This window comes from Neopsephotus bourkii, unplaced genomic scaffold, assembly GCF_033783945.1.
Source record: "Neopsephotus bourkii isolate Nb327-2 ecotype Australia unplaced genomic scaffold, CSIRO-AGI_Nbou_v1 NB_244, whole genome shotgun sequence".
In the NCBI taxonomy this organism is placed as follows: domain Eukaryota; kingdom Metazoa; phylum Chordata; class Aves; order Psittaciformes; family Psittacidae; genus Neopsephotus; species Neopsephotus bourkii.
Window position 1 is genome coordinate 1,745,464 of NW_026900754.1, and position 16,406 is coordinate 1,761,869.

General features: G+C 41.6%; 1 protein-coding gene across 1 annotated transcript in view; it reads left to right on the forward strand.

Moving 5' to 3' along the window:
• The window catches only part of BMP2K (BMP2 inducible kinase), a 50,222-nt gene extending 36,123 nt beyond the window's left edge, over window positions 1–14,099 (forward strand). Inside the window, exons 15-16 of the mRNA XM_061345864.1 lie at window positions 3,456–3,578; window positions 12,638–14,099. Of these exons, the coding sequence (XP_061201848.1) occupies window positions 3,456–3,578; window positions 12,638–14,064 (1,550 nt within the window). The 3' untranslated portion in view covers window positions 14,065–14,099. The remainder of the gene's footprint in view (window positions 1–3,455; window positions 3,579–12,637) is intronic.
• The last annotated feature ends 2,307 nt before the right edge of the window (window positions 14,100–16,406 follow it).

The following is a 16,406-nucleotide window of genomic DNA, read 5'->3' on the forward strand; positions in this document are numbered from 1 at the left end:
CAGAGCTAATGCCTTTGCTTCAGTCAAAGCAGAAATATTTATATTTTGTCTACTCCTCTTTTCTCAGACTTAGGTGGATTAATAAGAAATTGGGGGATTATTGCACAAGGCTTAGATCTATAAAATTGTCTTTAATTGTGTACTACTTCCTGGAGTTTCCTCAGATGCATCTGAAGGATCAAGGCTTTATTCCCTTTGGATGCAGGTTTTCTCTTATGAGAGAAATCTTTTGTTTATTACTAGCTAATTTTTTTTACGCAGTTTTTGAGTTTACTGTGAATCGTTTTGCCATCTAGAAGAAGGAGATTTGAAGATACAGGTTTAATAAATGCTTCTTTTCTGTTACTAAACCTGATTGCTGTCCTGTACCTTATAACTCATGTACAGCATTATGCAAGTTGTCTTTCTGTGATGATGTGTGGTACTAAGTAGCATTCAAAACACTAATCCTTTCCTTCTGCTTCCTAAAGCCTGGTTTGTATTGTTGAGCTGACGCTTTATCCATAAATTATAACTATTTTAAAATTTGTCAGATATCTCTAAAGCTGTTGTATTCCTGACAGTAATACATGAGTAATGAAATCTACACAGCCTTTGTTAGAGGATCCAGATGTCACGAGTTTTTGTTAGGCTGACATTACTGTTGGATGTCATGCATTTAGTAGCTAAATGTCATAGTGTGTGTAGTGATGGTATTGCTGTGATGATTAATCACTTTGCCTTTAAAAAGGGAGGTAATTCCCGGAACAGAATACCTTGCTTACACTTTGTGGAAGTTTTCATATTAAAAAGATGGCAATTGTAGTAAAATATTGTTCAGCTGAATGAAACTTTCTAAACTGAGCACCTTTGTGGAGAGCTTTAATATGGAGTTACACGATGGGAGTTTCTGGTTCTTGTGTACACTGTTGCTTCTTTGTTGATTTTGTTGTCATCGTTTGTATTAAGGATGATCCAGAAACAACACATGATGCTGAGATTCTGACATCATTGTGAAGAAATGGACTTCTTACAAAGAGCTCCTGTAACCACTTCATAATCTTTGCAGAGTTGGAAGCCAAGAAAATGAGTCGCCTTTCTCACCAGGGCAAAAATACAGCACAGCCTTCACATAGAATTGCAGATGTCCAGAATCCTCTTGGTGCCTCAGCAGAGACATCTATGGGTCCAAAGCCTACAAAGCTTGGACGTCTGTGGGTCCAAAGCCTAAAAGCTTGGACGTCTGTGGGTCCAAAGCCTAAAAGCTTGGACGTCTGTCCATCTCCTTTGCAGTATGTACAGTATGAAGGAGCTACCTGAGCCATCTGTGCAAGGAAGAGGTGTGGTTCTTAACAGGCTTTCTTTGTGCGTAAGTGCTGCTTGTACTTCTGAAAGTCCTGAGAGGTGTCTGCTGAGGAACCTTGCGCCTCTCACTTACATGGGAACAGCTGGATTCCTTTTTCATGGTTTTGGATAACTGCACTGTTCTACAGAAGAGTCTGCTGTGTGACACAGTGCGTGATTGTGTCTCTGGCAGCAGTCTGGGCTGCATTTGTGTGTTTACTCACTGAGGTGGGGAAGAAAACTTGGCTTTTTATTTTAAGGAGGTGGTATCTGGAGCATAGTACAGTAATACTGACACTCCTACACATCTGCTTGTGTGAAGGTGGAGGACCCATCTGTCTATCTCTCAAACACTCTCTGATACAGAAGTGTATCTTGTTATAAGGTGGACAAATGATACTTGTGCCTCAGAAGACTGAAAAAATGGTTCTTCCTTTTCCAATAGCCTTAGAGCTGATGAATTGACAATTTTTAAACTTTATTTTTGAGGGAAGTGTATCCTCTTACATATATACCTGGTTGCCATGGAGGAGCTGAAACCTTCTGTTTACTCACTTTGCCTCATTTTTCTTGTATGCTTAGCACTTGAATCTATTTTGTTTTCCACTATCCTTGGCCCTGCTGTTCAAGCTGGGAGATCTGATCATCATCTGGCAGCTTGAACTTGCATGGCCTTGCTTGCCAACATTTGCAAGGACTCTGCAAAGGGTAGTTGTTGCACCTTAAAAGTTATTCTAGAGTTTGGCCTGCAAACTGTGCAGCAGTCAACTGGGTTTTCCCCTGGAGGCAAGACAGTAAGGGTAATAAAGCAAAAGCATCTTTCATTCAGTCTGCATTTATAAAGCAACGCACACACCCCCAAATAAAAAAAACGCCACCAAAACAACCCAAAACCCCAAACAGTTCCGGAGGGGAGAGTGCAGTGCGACTTCAGAATCAGGAACAAATGCTGCTGTTGGATGTGATGCTCACCAGTTTTCTGTTGTCAGGGCTCAAAGCTGATTGTATAAAACATCCAGCTGCCAGTTGCTGGTGCATCACTGCTAGTGTTCTTGGCCTCATGGCTGTGTCACTGCAGGATAATCTTGTTCATCTCTACACTAGGAGTGCCCAGTTGGGATTCTGTTTTATGCCTGCAATGGAGCAACTCTCACTTGCATTTCTTCGGAGAGTCTACTGGTAGGTAAAAGTCAATTCACTTTATGGGCACTTGAATATGAACAGAACACTTATCTGTGAAAAATGGTGAATAATTCTAAACCTCCTGGGCTTTTCACAGAGGGTTAATAGTCATCTGTCTGAGGGAGATGAGCTTGCTCTCTAGTTCCTGGTGGTTGTCTTAGTAAAGCCTACTGGTTTCTGTGTTGAAGGACTGAATAGAAGACATGAAAGTAGCTTGATATGTCAGTAGAGTGCAGTTGAGCTGCTTCTCCACAGTGGCAAATTGTCAAGAAGGTTGTGCTGCAAATGGTTTGGAAGATCAGCAGCTTGCTGTGGGAAAGGGGGAAAGTGAAATGCTGTGTCTTCTACATAGAGCATGTAGGTTGTTTGCTGAAGGTGCAATAAGTTGCCTTAAAATATGTTCACTGATGGGCATTGGAGGACCCTCCTGAGTTGTGGTGTGGTGGTTGAGCTGGGTGGGCTCAATCTTGAGTTGACAGCGATGTTAGAATCTGAGCTTAGACAGAAAGACTTGTTTACCATTCCTAGTGCTTTAAATATCTGATTGTATTAAAAAACCTTTTGTATGTCACTTTATAAAAGGAAACTAAAATAAAATTGTATTTCAAGGGTTGAAGATGGTACAAAACTGATGCCATGTTTCTCTGTATTATGACACTCAAATTGGTTTTGATTACTAACAGATGTTACATGCTTAATAAAAAGTATTCCCAGCTGTTTTGCTGTGGTTGTCAACTTTCCTCTTTTTCTGGCAAAGGCTGGCCAAAACTGTGATAAAATGGATGATTCTGTGTTTGAACTAAGTGTAGTGCTTCTGACTTGAAAACCTCAAAAGCACAGAGGTACAAAACCTGAAAAGCACAGAGAGATACCTTTTGCATAGCCATAAGACTTGCCATTTTTATTTTATTTTATGTTTTGTTCTGTTTTGTTTTTGTTTTATTTTACAGGCAGGCAGCAGCTTGAACAGGACAGGACAGTATCTTCAGATAAGAATGTGGAGCCACATTCTGTTCCACAGAAAAATCCTCCTGAAGATCTCTTCGGTGCTGTTCCTTTCATTTCTCACCCAGGCAAGTTACATCTGTAACATCACTACCTCATATATGTGCAGTCATATATATGTATCTGTTGAAGTATGTACTTCCAGTTAAATGACCAAAGAATGATGCTGCCTTATGACAGTAAATGAGTTGAATATTTTTCTAATAATGTTGATTATCTCAAAAACCCACTTCTGCACGCCCAACTCCTGGTACTTAGGCAGTGTACAGACTAGGTAGTCTGCACAGTTAGGTTACATTGGACCAGTGCAGCATGAATCACTTGCATAGAACTAGAAGTGCTTTTGCTAAAAGCGAATTACTTGCCAAGACCAAATCTTGTTATTTCCCTGTAGTCTGCTTTCAACTCAAGTTCAGTTCTCCAGCTAAGCTAAGACTGTAAAGCTTCTGCTGCATTTAATGTATAGTTTCTGTCCATATTGAGTCCAAACAAATTATTTTGTGATGTATATTTGGAGGGGAGAGGGGGTTTTATTACTGTGTTTCAGCTAAGCTTTGGTTTGGCCATGGATGGAAGTAAGAATAACACTGTGTGTGAATGTTGTCTGTGAACATGCAGCCGTGCCTCATCCTGCAGTTTCATTGCCAGTTTTAACATTTGCTTGATCAACGCTTCAATAATTGCTTTTGATACCTGTAGCAGACTGATACTTGTGGCAAACTCAAGCCTATGTGACAGTTAAATCGTAGAAGGAACTTCAGTAACTTATGGAACCACTTAGACTCCTACCTAAGTTTTGCTGAGAGTGCTTGTGTGATAAAGGTGCCTTAACATGACTCGTAAAAACTCTTCTACTGGAAATTCAAAAGCTCAGATAACATGCCTTAAAATAAATCACTTTAGGTCAACCTAAGTTAGCTTCTGTATTTCCTTTTGCTTTCATCTTGCATTCCTGAAGGTCATCTACTAGGGCTACTTAATGCTCACAAATTCCCTTGTGAAGAGTGAGTAGGATAACACTTGTATTCTGTAAGGTAATTTGTGAAAATACTTCTGCATCCATGTCTGCTCCTGTTGTTAGGAAGAATTGAATTGATTCTAGTTGGTATGTTACTCCATTCCAGTTTCTCCTTTTCTTCTGTTTGTTCATGAAGGAAAAGTTTGTTTTGTCCTCTTAATCTTCAGTAGCGCAGTGCAATGTGAAAGCAGTTCTGAAGTGAAGGAATGTTTGCTCTGTTGGTGCAGTTTCTAGTTTGAAAGGGTTTACCCAGGAGTGTTTATTAAGAGGTTGCTTTATTGTATAACTGACCCTAAATTACATGCCAAAGGAACAGTAATAGTTATAATTAATCTGAGATGGTGACTTACTCTCCTGTCGTGAGTATTCGTAACCACGTGTCATGGGATGATTTGGTTTCATTCAAGGGGTAATGGGTTAAAACTTAAACAGGGGAAGTTTAGATTGGATATAAGGAGGAAACCCTTTCCTGTTAGGGTGGTGAGGCACTGGAATAGGTTGCCCAGGGAGGTTGTGAATGCTCCATCCCTGGCAGTGTTCAAGGCCAGGTTGGACGAAGCCTTGGGTGATACGGTTTAGAGCGAGGTGTCCCTGCCCATGGCGGGGGGATTGGAACTTCGGGATCTTAAGGTCCTTTCCAACCCTAACTATTCTATGATTGTATGGTTCCTTGCTTTAAGTCTTATTGCTCATTGCTGTTTTTCAGATAGTTACAATATAGCTTATATTGTAAATGAATCGCTTCACTGTAGCATGTTGTATGTTGCTTTTTTTTTTTTTGTTACTTGGAATCCAAATTTTAATTCCTGACATACTAAAAAACAAGGGGAGATGCCTTTTCAGAAAAAAAGGAAAAAAACCGAACCAATTGAGTTATGCCTGAAAAAAAGACTTCTTGAAAAATGTTGAGTTGCTTGTGAATTGTTAGCTCTTTGACTGGAGGGGAAAAAAAAAAAAAAAGGTACGTTTTTCAATAGCCTTTTTTCTGCTGACTTTGGAGATAGATTTTAGGTGTACATACTGGGTTGATTTCAAGGAGGGGATTTTTAATTGTGTTACACGTAGCAACCAAATCAGATTTGATAAATGTTCAAATCTGAAGATCTGTCTGTTAAAAGCTGGTTTGTTTTCCCCACAGAATTCTTCAAAATATCTTGAAATGAGCTGTTGTAAGACAAGGAAGAAAACGGGAGCAGTGTTGACTTAGACATATTTTATTTCTAGTTGAAGGCTGTCTAGGACAAACTTGGCACGTGTCCCTAAGATTTAATATTTCTTCTTGTACTTCACATCTTTGTATAATATGTTCTTCCTGGTTTGCTCCTTGTGATAATAAAAGATTTAACTAAGAAGTAAGCTGCATGTGTACCTTACTCAGGGTGTCAGGGGCAAGTGCCTGAATAGGAAGTGGAACAGAGGTTTAATATCTTGAGCACAATTCCAGTCTTTGGGTGAGAGCATGTCCTGATCTAGTCTGAGCAGAAGTTTCACCTCCTTGCTAACGATGCAAATAACAGAGCATTATCATTACTCACCCAGGTTTAACTCTACTGAATCCTGACTGCTTGAATTGTGATGATTGGTGTTACCAATAGAGAGTATTGAAAAATAAAAAGAAAATTCTGCTTTGTTAAAACAATGACAGTTTCTATTGAAGAAGTGTTCTACTCTATTACCAACCTTGGAGCTGGAACTCTGGTCTTTCTGCTCTGGTTATTTTTGCTGTGTGATGTGGGTCTTGGGTTCATAAATGTTATGGGAGTGTAGCTTAGAGTCATCCAGAGTACTTACTTTGTTTCTGAGGCCTAAGGGTTCTCTGCTAAAAGCAGTTAAATACAAAACTAATTTCTATCATCTGAGTGAGACAGCAGCAAGAAGAAGAAGGTGGTGTATCATCTTTTGCCTGGACTTCACATGAAGTGCTGGTAGTCCAGCAAAGTAAGTGCTAGCAGGTAACTCTTACATGTGTCTCCAGGAAGGTGATGCAAGGGAGATGCAGAGGGTGACATTTGAAACCTTTTATTATTGCTGGAAAGAAATGTGGGGTGCTGCAAGTGATGAGCCCTTGGGAGTTTCCCTGTGGAGCTGAGAGGGCATTTCAGGCCACTGCTGCTGCAAGGATCACTGGGAAGGAGAACCTGGAGCTGGTTGGACTAAGGGTGCTTCTCCACCAGAGTGTCTGTTCCTGTTCTTGGAAAGCCAGGAATGATAGCTGTGTCACTTGATGTGCTGCGCAGAGGGCAAACGGTGGGAAATGAATTAGCATACTGTTGGGTTCCTCATATTGGGAAACAGTTGATCGTGTAGAAGCACTTACTGTTAGCCATATGTGGTGTATATACTAATAAAAGTGTTTTCATAAGGACTGCATGTAAACTTGCTATACACACTATTTTATGCATAAATGTGGGAAATAGTAATGACTTAGAACTTGAAATAGCTGGAAATGAAAATTGGCTTGAGAGAGAATTCCAGTGCTCAGTCTAGTAGAAATGAAAGTAACCCTGCAAACACATTGGGGAAAAAGAAAGAAAGCACCGCTGAGTAGCAAGTTAATGGAGCCTTGAGGACAGGAACCAAACGTGGAAAACAAGATCTGGTTCTTGAATGCCTGAAAAACTAGATGGTGACTGTGGAAGAACTGGCTCCTGTGGTCAGGATTTTGGAATGGAAGCTTTTGATGCAAGTTTCTGTTAATCAGCTGTGTTGTTAATGTCCTTTGTTAACATTGAGTTTCAGAAACTCGGAAGACACACGCATTTTCTGCTATTTTCAAATTAGAAGAAGGAAATGTCATCAATGTAATATACTTTGCTGGGTGGTACTCAGTGTCCTTTTGTCATCTTATATTAGCTTACACTAATAGTTTCCACTGTTTTTTCTAATGTATGTAGGTAACCCCTTCCCTGTCAACTGCATGCATGTTTGTGCAGAGACTGGGGATAAAAAGTAAGTTTAGTTCTGTAGCAGCTTTGTGACTTCCAGGCTTCCTGCACTCAAAGACTTGATTGTGTCTTCATATGATCCTGGTTTCTGTCTTGGAATAACAGCACTTCTGTGGTGTGGTATGTAATTTGCTACTGGCAGCTGCATGGACTGTGGTAGAACAGTGGAAACTGGCTGGGGACTTGGCCACAGCATGGCCTTGAAAGGACTCTGCTGCAATAGCTGATTATGAGCATTCACTGTGTTAGAGCAGGGAAATGTGTTGTTCTAACATGAAGAAACATGGCTGACAAGTAATCATGTGGTTACATTATCATGTACTGCTTCTAACTCCGTTTCAAACCACTGCTGCAAGTTTTTGTGCCATGACTTTGGAGCCCTTGGGCTACTGTGTAGTCTGGAGTAAGGTCCTTTGCAACCTGAACCAGTCTGTAGTTCTGTGAACAGGCTCTGCATCAGATGAGGTATAGAAGATGGCATGAAATCTGCCTGACAGAACTTTAACTGAAGTACAATTCATTACAATTGAGGAAGAAACTATAAACGTGAGAACAGAAGAAATGGAAAGGCTTAAAGGCCCTTTTCTGTGCAACACTAAACCAGCTCATGTCATCAGCTCATGTTTAATTTGGGTATTTATGTACTTGAGCTGCTTATGAAAAGATGCCCAGACCTGCAACTCGATGTGGCTGTTGGTATAGGTAAATTGAAAATTAAAATAAGTTCTTATCAATATGAATGAAAATACTGCTCAATGAAAATACTGCCTATGTTATTTCATAACGTCTCCTTGGCTATGGTTTCACTATTTGCTGAATGCTGGTTCAGGCAGATAATTCCTAGCTAGCATTTCAGAAGTAACTCAAACTTATTCACACATCGGAAGACAAAATCTGTGTGGGCTTGGCCTAGGGCAGTGGTGTGCTTTGTCACTCCAAAATGATTATTTCTCTCTTTGTCTCAAATCTTAGGGCAGTCATGATCACCTATCACTTCTGTTGTATAACACTCTTCAATCTGTAGAGTAATTATTTGAAAGAATATATAAGCAATGGCTATTTTATTCACCCCTTTTTGTTCTTGAAAATAAAAGTGGTAAGCAAGGACTTGGCCACGATGTGGCCTTGAATGGCCTAACCACTACAATACTCAGCAACTGCTGCTCTGGCTGCTGTCAGAACAACAGTGCAGATTTAGTTGCAGCAGGTCTGTAATCCTTGGGCTTGACATGTGGCAAATTGTTGTGCAGTGATGGTGGCAGTATGTTACCAATTCCAAGGAAGCTTAAAGCTCCTCACAACCCCCCCTCCAATGCCCTAAAATGATGAACCAGCAGAAGGCATGTAATTACTGCAGTTGTTGAAGTGAATTCATCCCCTTATAATCGGATGTCTCGAAAAAGAACATCAGAAGAGAAAATTTCCTTGAAGATTGGGATCATCTTATATGATTAAAGATGTTCCACCTGGCTCACATTTGAGCAAAGAACAATTGTCTCCTAGGGGATGTAAACCTGATTAGAAGTGTAGTAATCTGAACAGCACATTACAAACAGATGTTACTCAACATTCTGCAGCATTTTTCTATAAGTACATATCTGAACATATACATCTCTGGCAGTGTTCAAGGCCAGGTTGGACAGAGCCTTGAGTGACATGGTCTAGTGTGAGGCATCCCTGTCCATGGGTTAGGGGGTTGGAACTGAATGATCTTGAGGTCCTTTCCCACCCAAATCACCAGTCTGTGATTCTATAAACAGGCTCTGCATCTAGTAAGGTACAGAAGGTGGCATGAAATCTACCTGACAGAATGCTTCATTTTGATACCTACTTGCTCAGAACATTAAATAGTCGTTGGAGACCTTTTTTCTTTTGGAGCATTGTTTCTATTTGTAGTACTCGCTGTGTTTGTGTAGTTTGCTAACTTCTTTAGAAGAGGGGGAATGGTGGTGTGGAAAAGGCAATTGTCAAAGGTTTAAAACCCATAGCTTAGCACAGGATAATGTTTGGTTTGGTTTGGATACCAGTTTGCTGCTGTTTTCTCCCTGTTATTGGGACTAAACCAAACTCATTGTGGATAAGATGTGGTGGCTGGAAAAATCAATATCCTAGCAATATCTCCAAGTGACTTTAGAATGGGGATACTTGAGAAGACTTTTTCTCATGTGTAGGAACAAACACTTACAAGTACACAGGCTCTCTGTCTACTATAGAACAGGAATCTCCAGTAAGGGGGATTGCTCAATGAATAGTTCCTGTCTTCATCCCAGTTTCCTAGATACAGTAGTAGACTGAAGAGAAGAAATACAGGATGCTAATATAGATTCCTTAAAAACTAGGCTGTCTGAATGACTGAGTCCCTGAATCATTTGCTGCATACTGTCAGCAATGACAGTTCTAGGTGTGTCTATTAAGACCTGTTGCAGTGGCTTTTGTGTCAGTATGAGTACATTGAGTATGGTTTGGGAACCGCTTTGAGGATTTTGGCATGTGCTGTCAAGTCCTGCTTGATCTGTGTTCTGTCCAGAGAGGTCTGCTACTGTAAGCTATACATCCTGTGGCTTAAATCACTTGTTCAGTAAGTCAGCAGCTGTTGGTAGTTGGGGTTTTGCCTTGTTGTTGTTCTTTGCAGTTTATTTTCCAGTGCACATGAGTGTGACAGCAACTGAAAAATATTTAAACCTTTTAGGAAGTCAGGTCTATTAGGTATACTCTAATTCAGTTCTTGTTTGAAAAAAAAAATATCAAAACTTGTTTTCTGCATACAAATTACATACAAAGGTGTAATCATTGCTTGGGAGTGCAAACTTGTGGATATGGCCCTACAGAAAAGGCTTGGGGTGTTTTTTGCATAAGTAATGTTAACATCTAGCCTAGAAATACTTCCTTTTTCTTCTCCTTTTAGATCTAATTGCTTTTATGTTAACGTTAGTGTTTCAGTAAATATTGGGAACAGCAGGGTTTGGAAGCTAGAGGGTTATAGAGTGCAACGTGAAGGCTGTACCTTTGGGAAATCTAAAGTAAGCACAAATAATCCAGGTTCTAATTTAGTGGGTAAAGCAAATTTGTAGTGTGTAAAATTACAGTAGATAAGAAGCAATCTGACACCAGAAACAGAAGAAACAACTCAAAGCCTTAATCACTGGATGGTTTTAGTCATTCTGGTCATCTTGTTTTTAAATCCATACATGGAATATATTGCTGAGGAGTTTTTATTGTTATTTAAAGTGTAATTGCAACAGAGCAGAATGGTGACTGGATGAAGAAATCAGTTGTTAATTCCTTTAAGGAAGGAAAAAATACTTCATGTAAAACCCTAATATTCTGGTCTAAACTGGAGCATATAAAGAAAAAAATGTGACTTGGCCTGGAACTTGCCTATTAATTTCCTTGTGAAAGCAGAAATTACTTGAGAAATTATGTTGGATGTTGTAAGAACAAGAGAGTCACAGCTGGATTCTGGCTGAGGATTTGTTTCAGAGAAATAACTGGTGTACACATCTGTTCCCAGCTTTTTCAATCCTATGAACACACGGAATGGATTACATTTCAGCAGTTGTTTTTCCAAGCTGTTTTAATTTTGGATAGGTGAGAGGGTTAGGGTTAGCAGTGTAGTGCTGTGCTGTGGGCAGAGCTTGTTAGTAACTGCTCTAATGAGGAACAACCCCTGCCTCAGGTTTATGTCGGGTAGCAGAGGTGTAAGAAGTAAGTACCCAGAACTTGGGCTGTAGTATTTGGTGCAGTGTGTTGGTACGTGGCTGTTCCTAGCTGGATCACCGTGAACTTGGTGCACTTGTCAGGCAAGCATAGGCTGTGGAAATACAGTTGGTTTTGCTGTTGTTCTGGTTCCCAGCTAAAGGTTGGGGCCCACATAATACTCAGCCTGGAGTGACTGTAATACAGTCTTGCTTCAAAGGATTGCAGACCCAGAGAAACTACTGAAAATTTGAGTGCAGAGACATCAATTATCATTGCTGTTACTAGCATTAATTGTTCACCTACCTGAAAGGAGGTCGTAGTGAGGTGGGGTTCATCTCTTATCCCAAGTAACAAGTTCTAGGACAAGAGGAAATGGCCTCAAGCTGCACCAGGAGAGGTTTAGACTGGAGATTAGGAACAATTTCTTTACCAAGAGGGTGGTCAGGCATTGGAACAGGCTGCCCAGGGAATGGTGTCCCTGTAAGTGTTCTCAAACTGTGTAGGTGAGGCCCTCAGTGACATGGTTTACTGGCCTTGGCAGTGCTGGGGCAAAGGTCGGACTTGATGATTTTAAAGGTGTTTTCCAATCTAGTTGGTTCTATAATTCAGTTATGCCTTCTGAAAGTTGTGTGGCTGCCTTGTGATTTGTGTCCTACAGAAACAGACATCTCAGGAGCAAATACGCTTTCCCCATCAAAGACCAAGTGTTTCTTCCTTCTCTTCAAATAAAAATCTGACAGTTAACACTCCTGAAAATATCTTTGTGCAGCAACAGGGCTCCAACATAAGGAAGAACTTGTTTTGCCTGAGTGCCATATGCATGTTCTGCATGGTCTTGCTCACTGTTTCATCAGTTGGCGCAAAGTATTTCTAAGCCAACCACCCTTCAAAAGTCATCAGTGAATTGTTCTTTTAGCTCTAGTTTTCAGATAATTATTTACTATATATTAAAAAAATGAGGTAAAGGTGTCAGGGTAAAACAAATTTCTTTCCTGTAGAGAAACTGGGCTGACAGATCCTGTTCAGAAACAAACAAGAACACTCTGCTCTAAAACTGAAGTTAAAGCAGTAGGGTTTTGGTTTTTCTTTTTTTGTCTTTGCTTTTTTTGGTCTTTTTTTTGTTTTTGCTTATATTGCTACACTAAAAGTTAGAAGGGGCTAATTGTGGAGGTTCAGTGTCACTGAGGGTTTGAAGCTGCATTGAATATGTCAGTATTGCCTCGCTTACCTGACTGTATGGTAAAAACCTTGGCGCTGTGGGTCAGTCTCGAAGGATCTCTTGAAAAGGCACCTAAATAGTTTTTACTATTGTTTGAAATGTTAGATACGGGTTTTAGCTCATTTCTCTCAGTCAGCACAGAAAAGGTGTTTGCTCTGTGTATGTGGCTATGGTGTGTGTGTGTGGAACAAGTACTGACTTTGAGTGTATTTCAAGTTTTGTTTTGTGTTTCTCTTTGACCTGCAGGTTCCCCTAGAAAACCAGCTGATAACGTAGCTGGTAATCAAGGAAATAACTTAGGGATGCCAACCAAGGCTGGAAAGCTGAGCCATGCTTTTAGAGATCCCCAGCCAGGGAGGAAGACTGCAGAGGGACAAGTGACAAAAGGTGGCAATGAGTCAGAGAGTGATTTTGAATCTGATCCTCCTTCTCCCAAGAGCAGTGAGGAAGAAGAACAGGAGGATGAAGAAGTGTTGCAGGGAGAGAATGGAGACTTCAATGATGACAATGATGCAGAACTGGAGAATTTAGGCCACCGACCTCTCCTCATGGACTCTGAGGAAGAGGTGGAGGAAGAGGAGGAAGAGAAGCAAAGTTCTGACTCTGATTCTGATCGTACTAAGCAAAAGTCTGTGGAAGGGCTCCCGAGTGGTAGGTTCAGAGATGGTATTGGCAGTGGTGAAATCAAAGAACCCACTTCAATGCATATGTCCTTGTCTGAGGTGCAAAGTACTATAATCCCAGTGAGCCCTGGCCAAGAATTTGATGTGTTTGGGGCAGTGCCCTTCTTCACTCTACAGCCCCAGGCAAGAGAGATGGACAAAGATGTCTCTTCTCAGGCAACTTTTCCCAGCCTGAGCCAAGAGCAGGATGACTTCGATGTTTTCACAAAAGCCCCCTTCAGCAAAAAGGTGTCTCGGCAAGATGGCCATGTGGGAGGAACCGAGCCTCTGCTCTCTCCCACCTCTCCGCGGAGCCTTGATATTTTTGGCTGCACCCCATTTCAGCCTTCCCTTCTCCCCAAGACTGGTGGGAGTAGAGAGGACCTGTTTGGGCTGGTTCCTTTTGATGAGATCACAGGGAGTCAGCAGCAGAAGATGAAACAGCAGCGTAACCTACAGAAACTTTCTTCCCGCCAAAGGCGAATGAAACCAGAGGTGTCAAAGAACAATGGGAAGCGGCACCATGGCACCCCAACCACCACGAAGAAGGCTCTGAAACCCAGCTACCGTACCCCCGAGAGAGCCCGCAGGCACAAGAAAGCTGGCCGCAGGGACTCGCAGAGCAGCAATGAATTCCTGACCATCTCAGACTCCAAAGAGAACATTAGCGTTGCATTGACTGATGGCAAAGATCGAGCCAACCCTCTGCAGGCAGATGAAACTCTGCTGGATCCTTTTGGAGCCAAACCCTTCCATCCACCAGACTTGCTGCGGCATCCCCAGCACCAAGGTTTTGGTGATGGCTCTGGGGATCATGGAGCAGTGGTAGTGGCTGGCAGACCAAGGCAGAGCTCTTTGCACAGAGCCATTCATGGTGGTGAGGGGCTGAAAACAGATGACTTTGGTGCAGTGCCCTTCACAGAACTGGTTGTGCAGAGTGCACAGAGCCAGCAGCAACAGGGACTCGAGTTAGATCCCTTTGGAGCAGCTCCATTTCCTTCCAAACAGTAAATGCTTCCAATGGGTTTCTCCCCTGCTCTGCTTCTCTGAGTTACTTACTAGGGGTTTTAATTAGTGGGGTAATTTATCTGTTACAGGGACCTGTGTTGTACAGTTTGTTCAAGTTCAAGGAGGCAGGGACAGCTTGCACAGTGAAACTTGGAACAATGGCAAATTCTGATTGGGTGTTTTTTGTTTGGTCTTGTTTGGTGTTTTTTTTTTTTTTGTTTTTTTTTTGTTTTTTTTTTTAATTAAAGCTGACCCAGGGGCATCATTTTGTTGTGGCAGATGGCTTCTGGAGTGAAAAGTGAAATTGGAGATGAATAAGACAGACATTGTCTGCGGCTGGGCCCTGGGACATACTGTGACTCTGCACTTTTGCGTTGCCTTTTCAATCCTCTGTGATTTGCTGCAGTGGAGGGAAGGGGTCAGGCAGAGATCACACAACCAACCTTTTCTGTATGTACAGGTAGGTTACCACTGTGGTGGTACTTCACGTCTTGGTTGCCGTAGACCTGAGAACCAAAATCCAGTTTGATTTCCTGGAAGCAGTCAAGTCTGTGCTTCTTAAAAGAAAACTACCTTTATTAATAATGAAAATCAAGAAGTCAAATCCTCAAGGGGCTGTGGCCCAGAGTTCCAGAGCATGACTGTGGCTCAGGTCCTAGCAGACGCCTATGCAGCTGCAGAGATGAAAGGCAGATATTTTTTTTCCTGTGCCTAAATGTTTATTTTTTTTTGTTGTATTTTACAGTTAAGTGCTGTTAATGTAAAATAGCCAACTGGAAGTGTAGGGTTAAAACTGAAGATACAGAGAACATAATCCTTTGTGAGATGAAAAACCTGAATGTGGGGGAGTAAACCAGAAGGGATGCAGCCAGTGTCTGCAGCACTTCAGAGACTACTCAGTGCGCTGAGAAGAGGCTGGTATACACAGGACATCATTTGGCACATACGGAATATATCAGATGACTTGTACAGTTGTGAGATGCAACCATCAGATTTACTCGATTACAAATTGGGATTTGTGTCTGAAAACACCTTTTCCTCTCGAATTTTTATTGCCAAGAAAATGTGTATTGCTTCAAATCAGTAGGCTTTTTAAAAACAATTTTATGAAAGGACTAATTTCTTTTACGGTCTAATGACTCTATTGCTGTACTTAAGCATGTTTTCTAAGAAAATTTTTGCTAAATGCACTGAGCTTTGAAGAAACTCTCTGCCCCCAACTTTGGGAGCAGAAGCAGGAGGCAGCTGGACCAGTGCACTGCGTTTCACACCACAAAGCCTTACAGGCAGGAGCCCATCCTGCTTCACCGGACCTTTGAGAGACCTGGTGTTGGGAGCATGCAGTACCTGTAGGCAAGGGGAAGGTGATGTGAACAGCCCTGTTGAGGACAAGGTGTTGTTACCATGTTGTTGAAGTGAGTGCTGTGTGTAGGTGCAATGGCTTCTCCGCTGCCTTGCAACCTGTGCCAAGCATGCGTAACTTGGGACAGTCCATTAGTCTGCCTTTATTCCATGGCAGTTCTACAGAGGAAGTGGAAGGAAATGGTTCCTCTGCTTGACTCAGCTTTATATCCTGCTCAGCTGAATGCTGATGAGCGGATAACTGGATGCTTATATACAAAGGACGTGTTTGTGGTAGTGCATCCCCCTGTCGTCCCCGCCCTGCCTTTCACAGTGAAATATTTAGGGTTGTACTTGATTTTTCTACAAAGTCTCCTGTGAGTTATCCAGGTGTCCTGAGATGTGTGATGCTAGGGGTAGATCCCTGACAATGTTTGTTGGAAGCAACACATAGGAGCAAGTCATTTGACTCCTTTGGGGGTTGGTTTCTTAAAATGCTCCCTTGAATATATGTGAGATTGCTTCCTCTGATCTCGGAATTGGAAAGTATCTTGTCTGTATCTGTAGGTCTTCATTACCTTCATTCTCCTTGGTTTTGTGTTCTCACAGGGTTAGTATGAAATATTTCAGCTGTGCTTGAAAGCTGCCTTGTTCAGGCTTAGAAGTTAAGCTCTTAAAAGGTTATGAGTAGAAATACTTCAACTCCATTTGCACAGGAGTGTCCTAGGCTTTACTACTGCTGTTCTCACGTGTCTGTTTGGTGCCAAAGGCTGTAAGAAGCACAGGCCAAGTTTTGTAGCAATTTCTGATACTCAGGTTAACTCTCTGATTTTCCTTGTTTCCTTTTCTCTGTGTGCTTATGAACTGCTTTCCTACAGTTTCCTTTGGAGCTGTTCCTTCCCTGCCTAGATAGCTGCTGGAACAGAGGGATATGACAAATAGAGCAGATGGGAGAAAACAAAAAGAGAAGAATACAACAGGCAACTGACCCCTGTTTTTTAAAT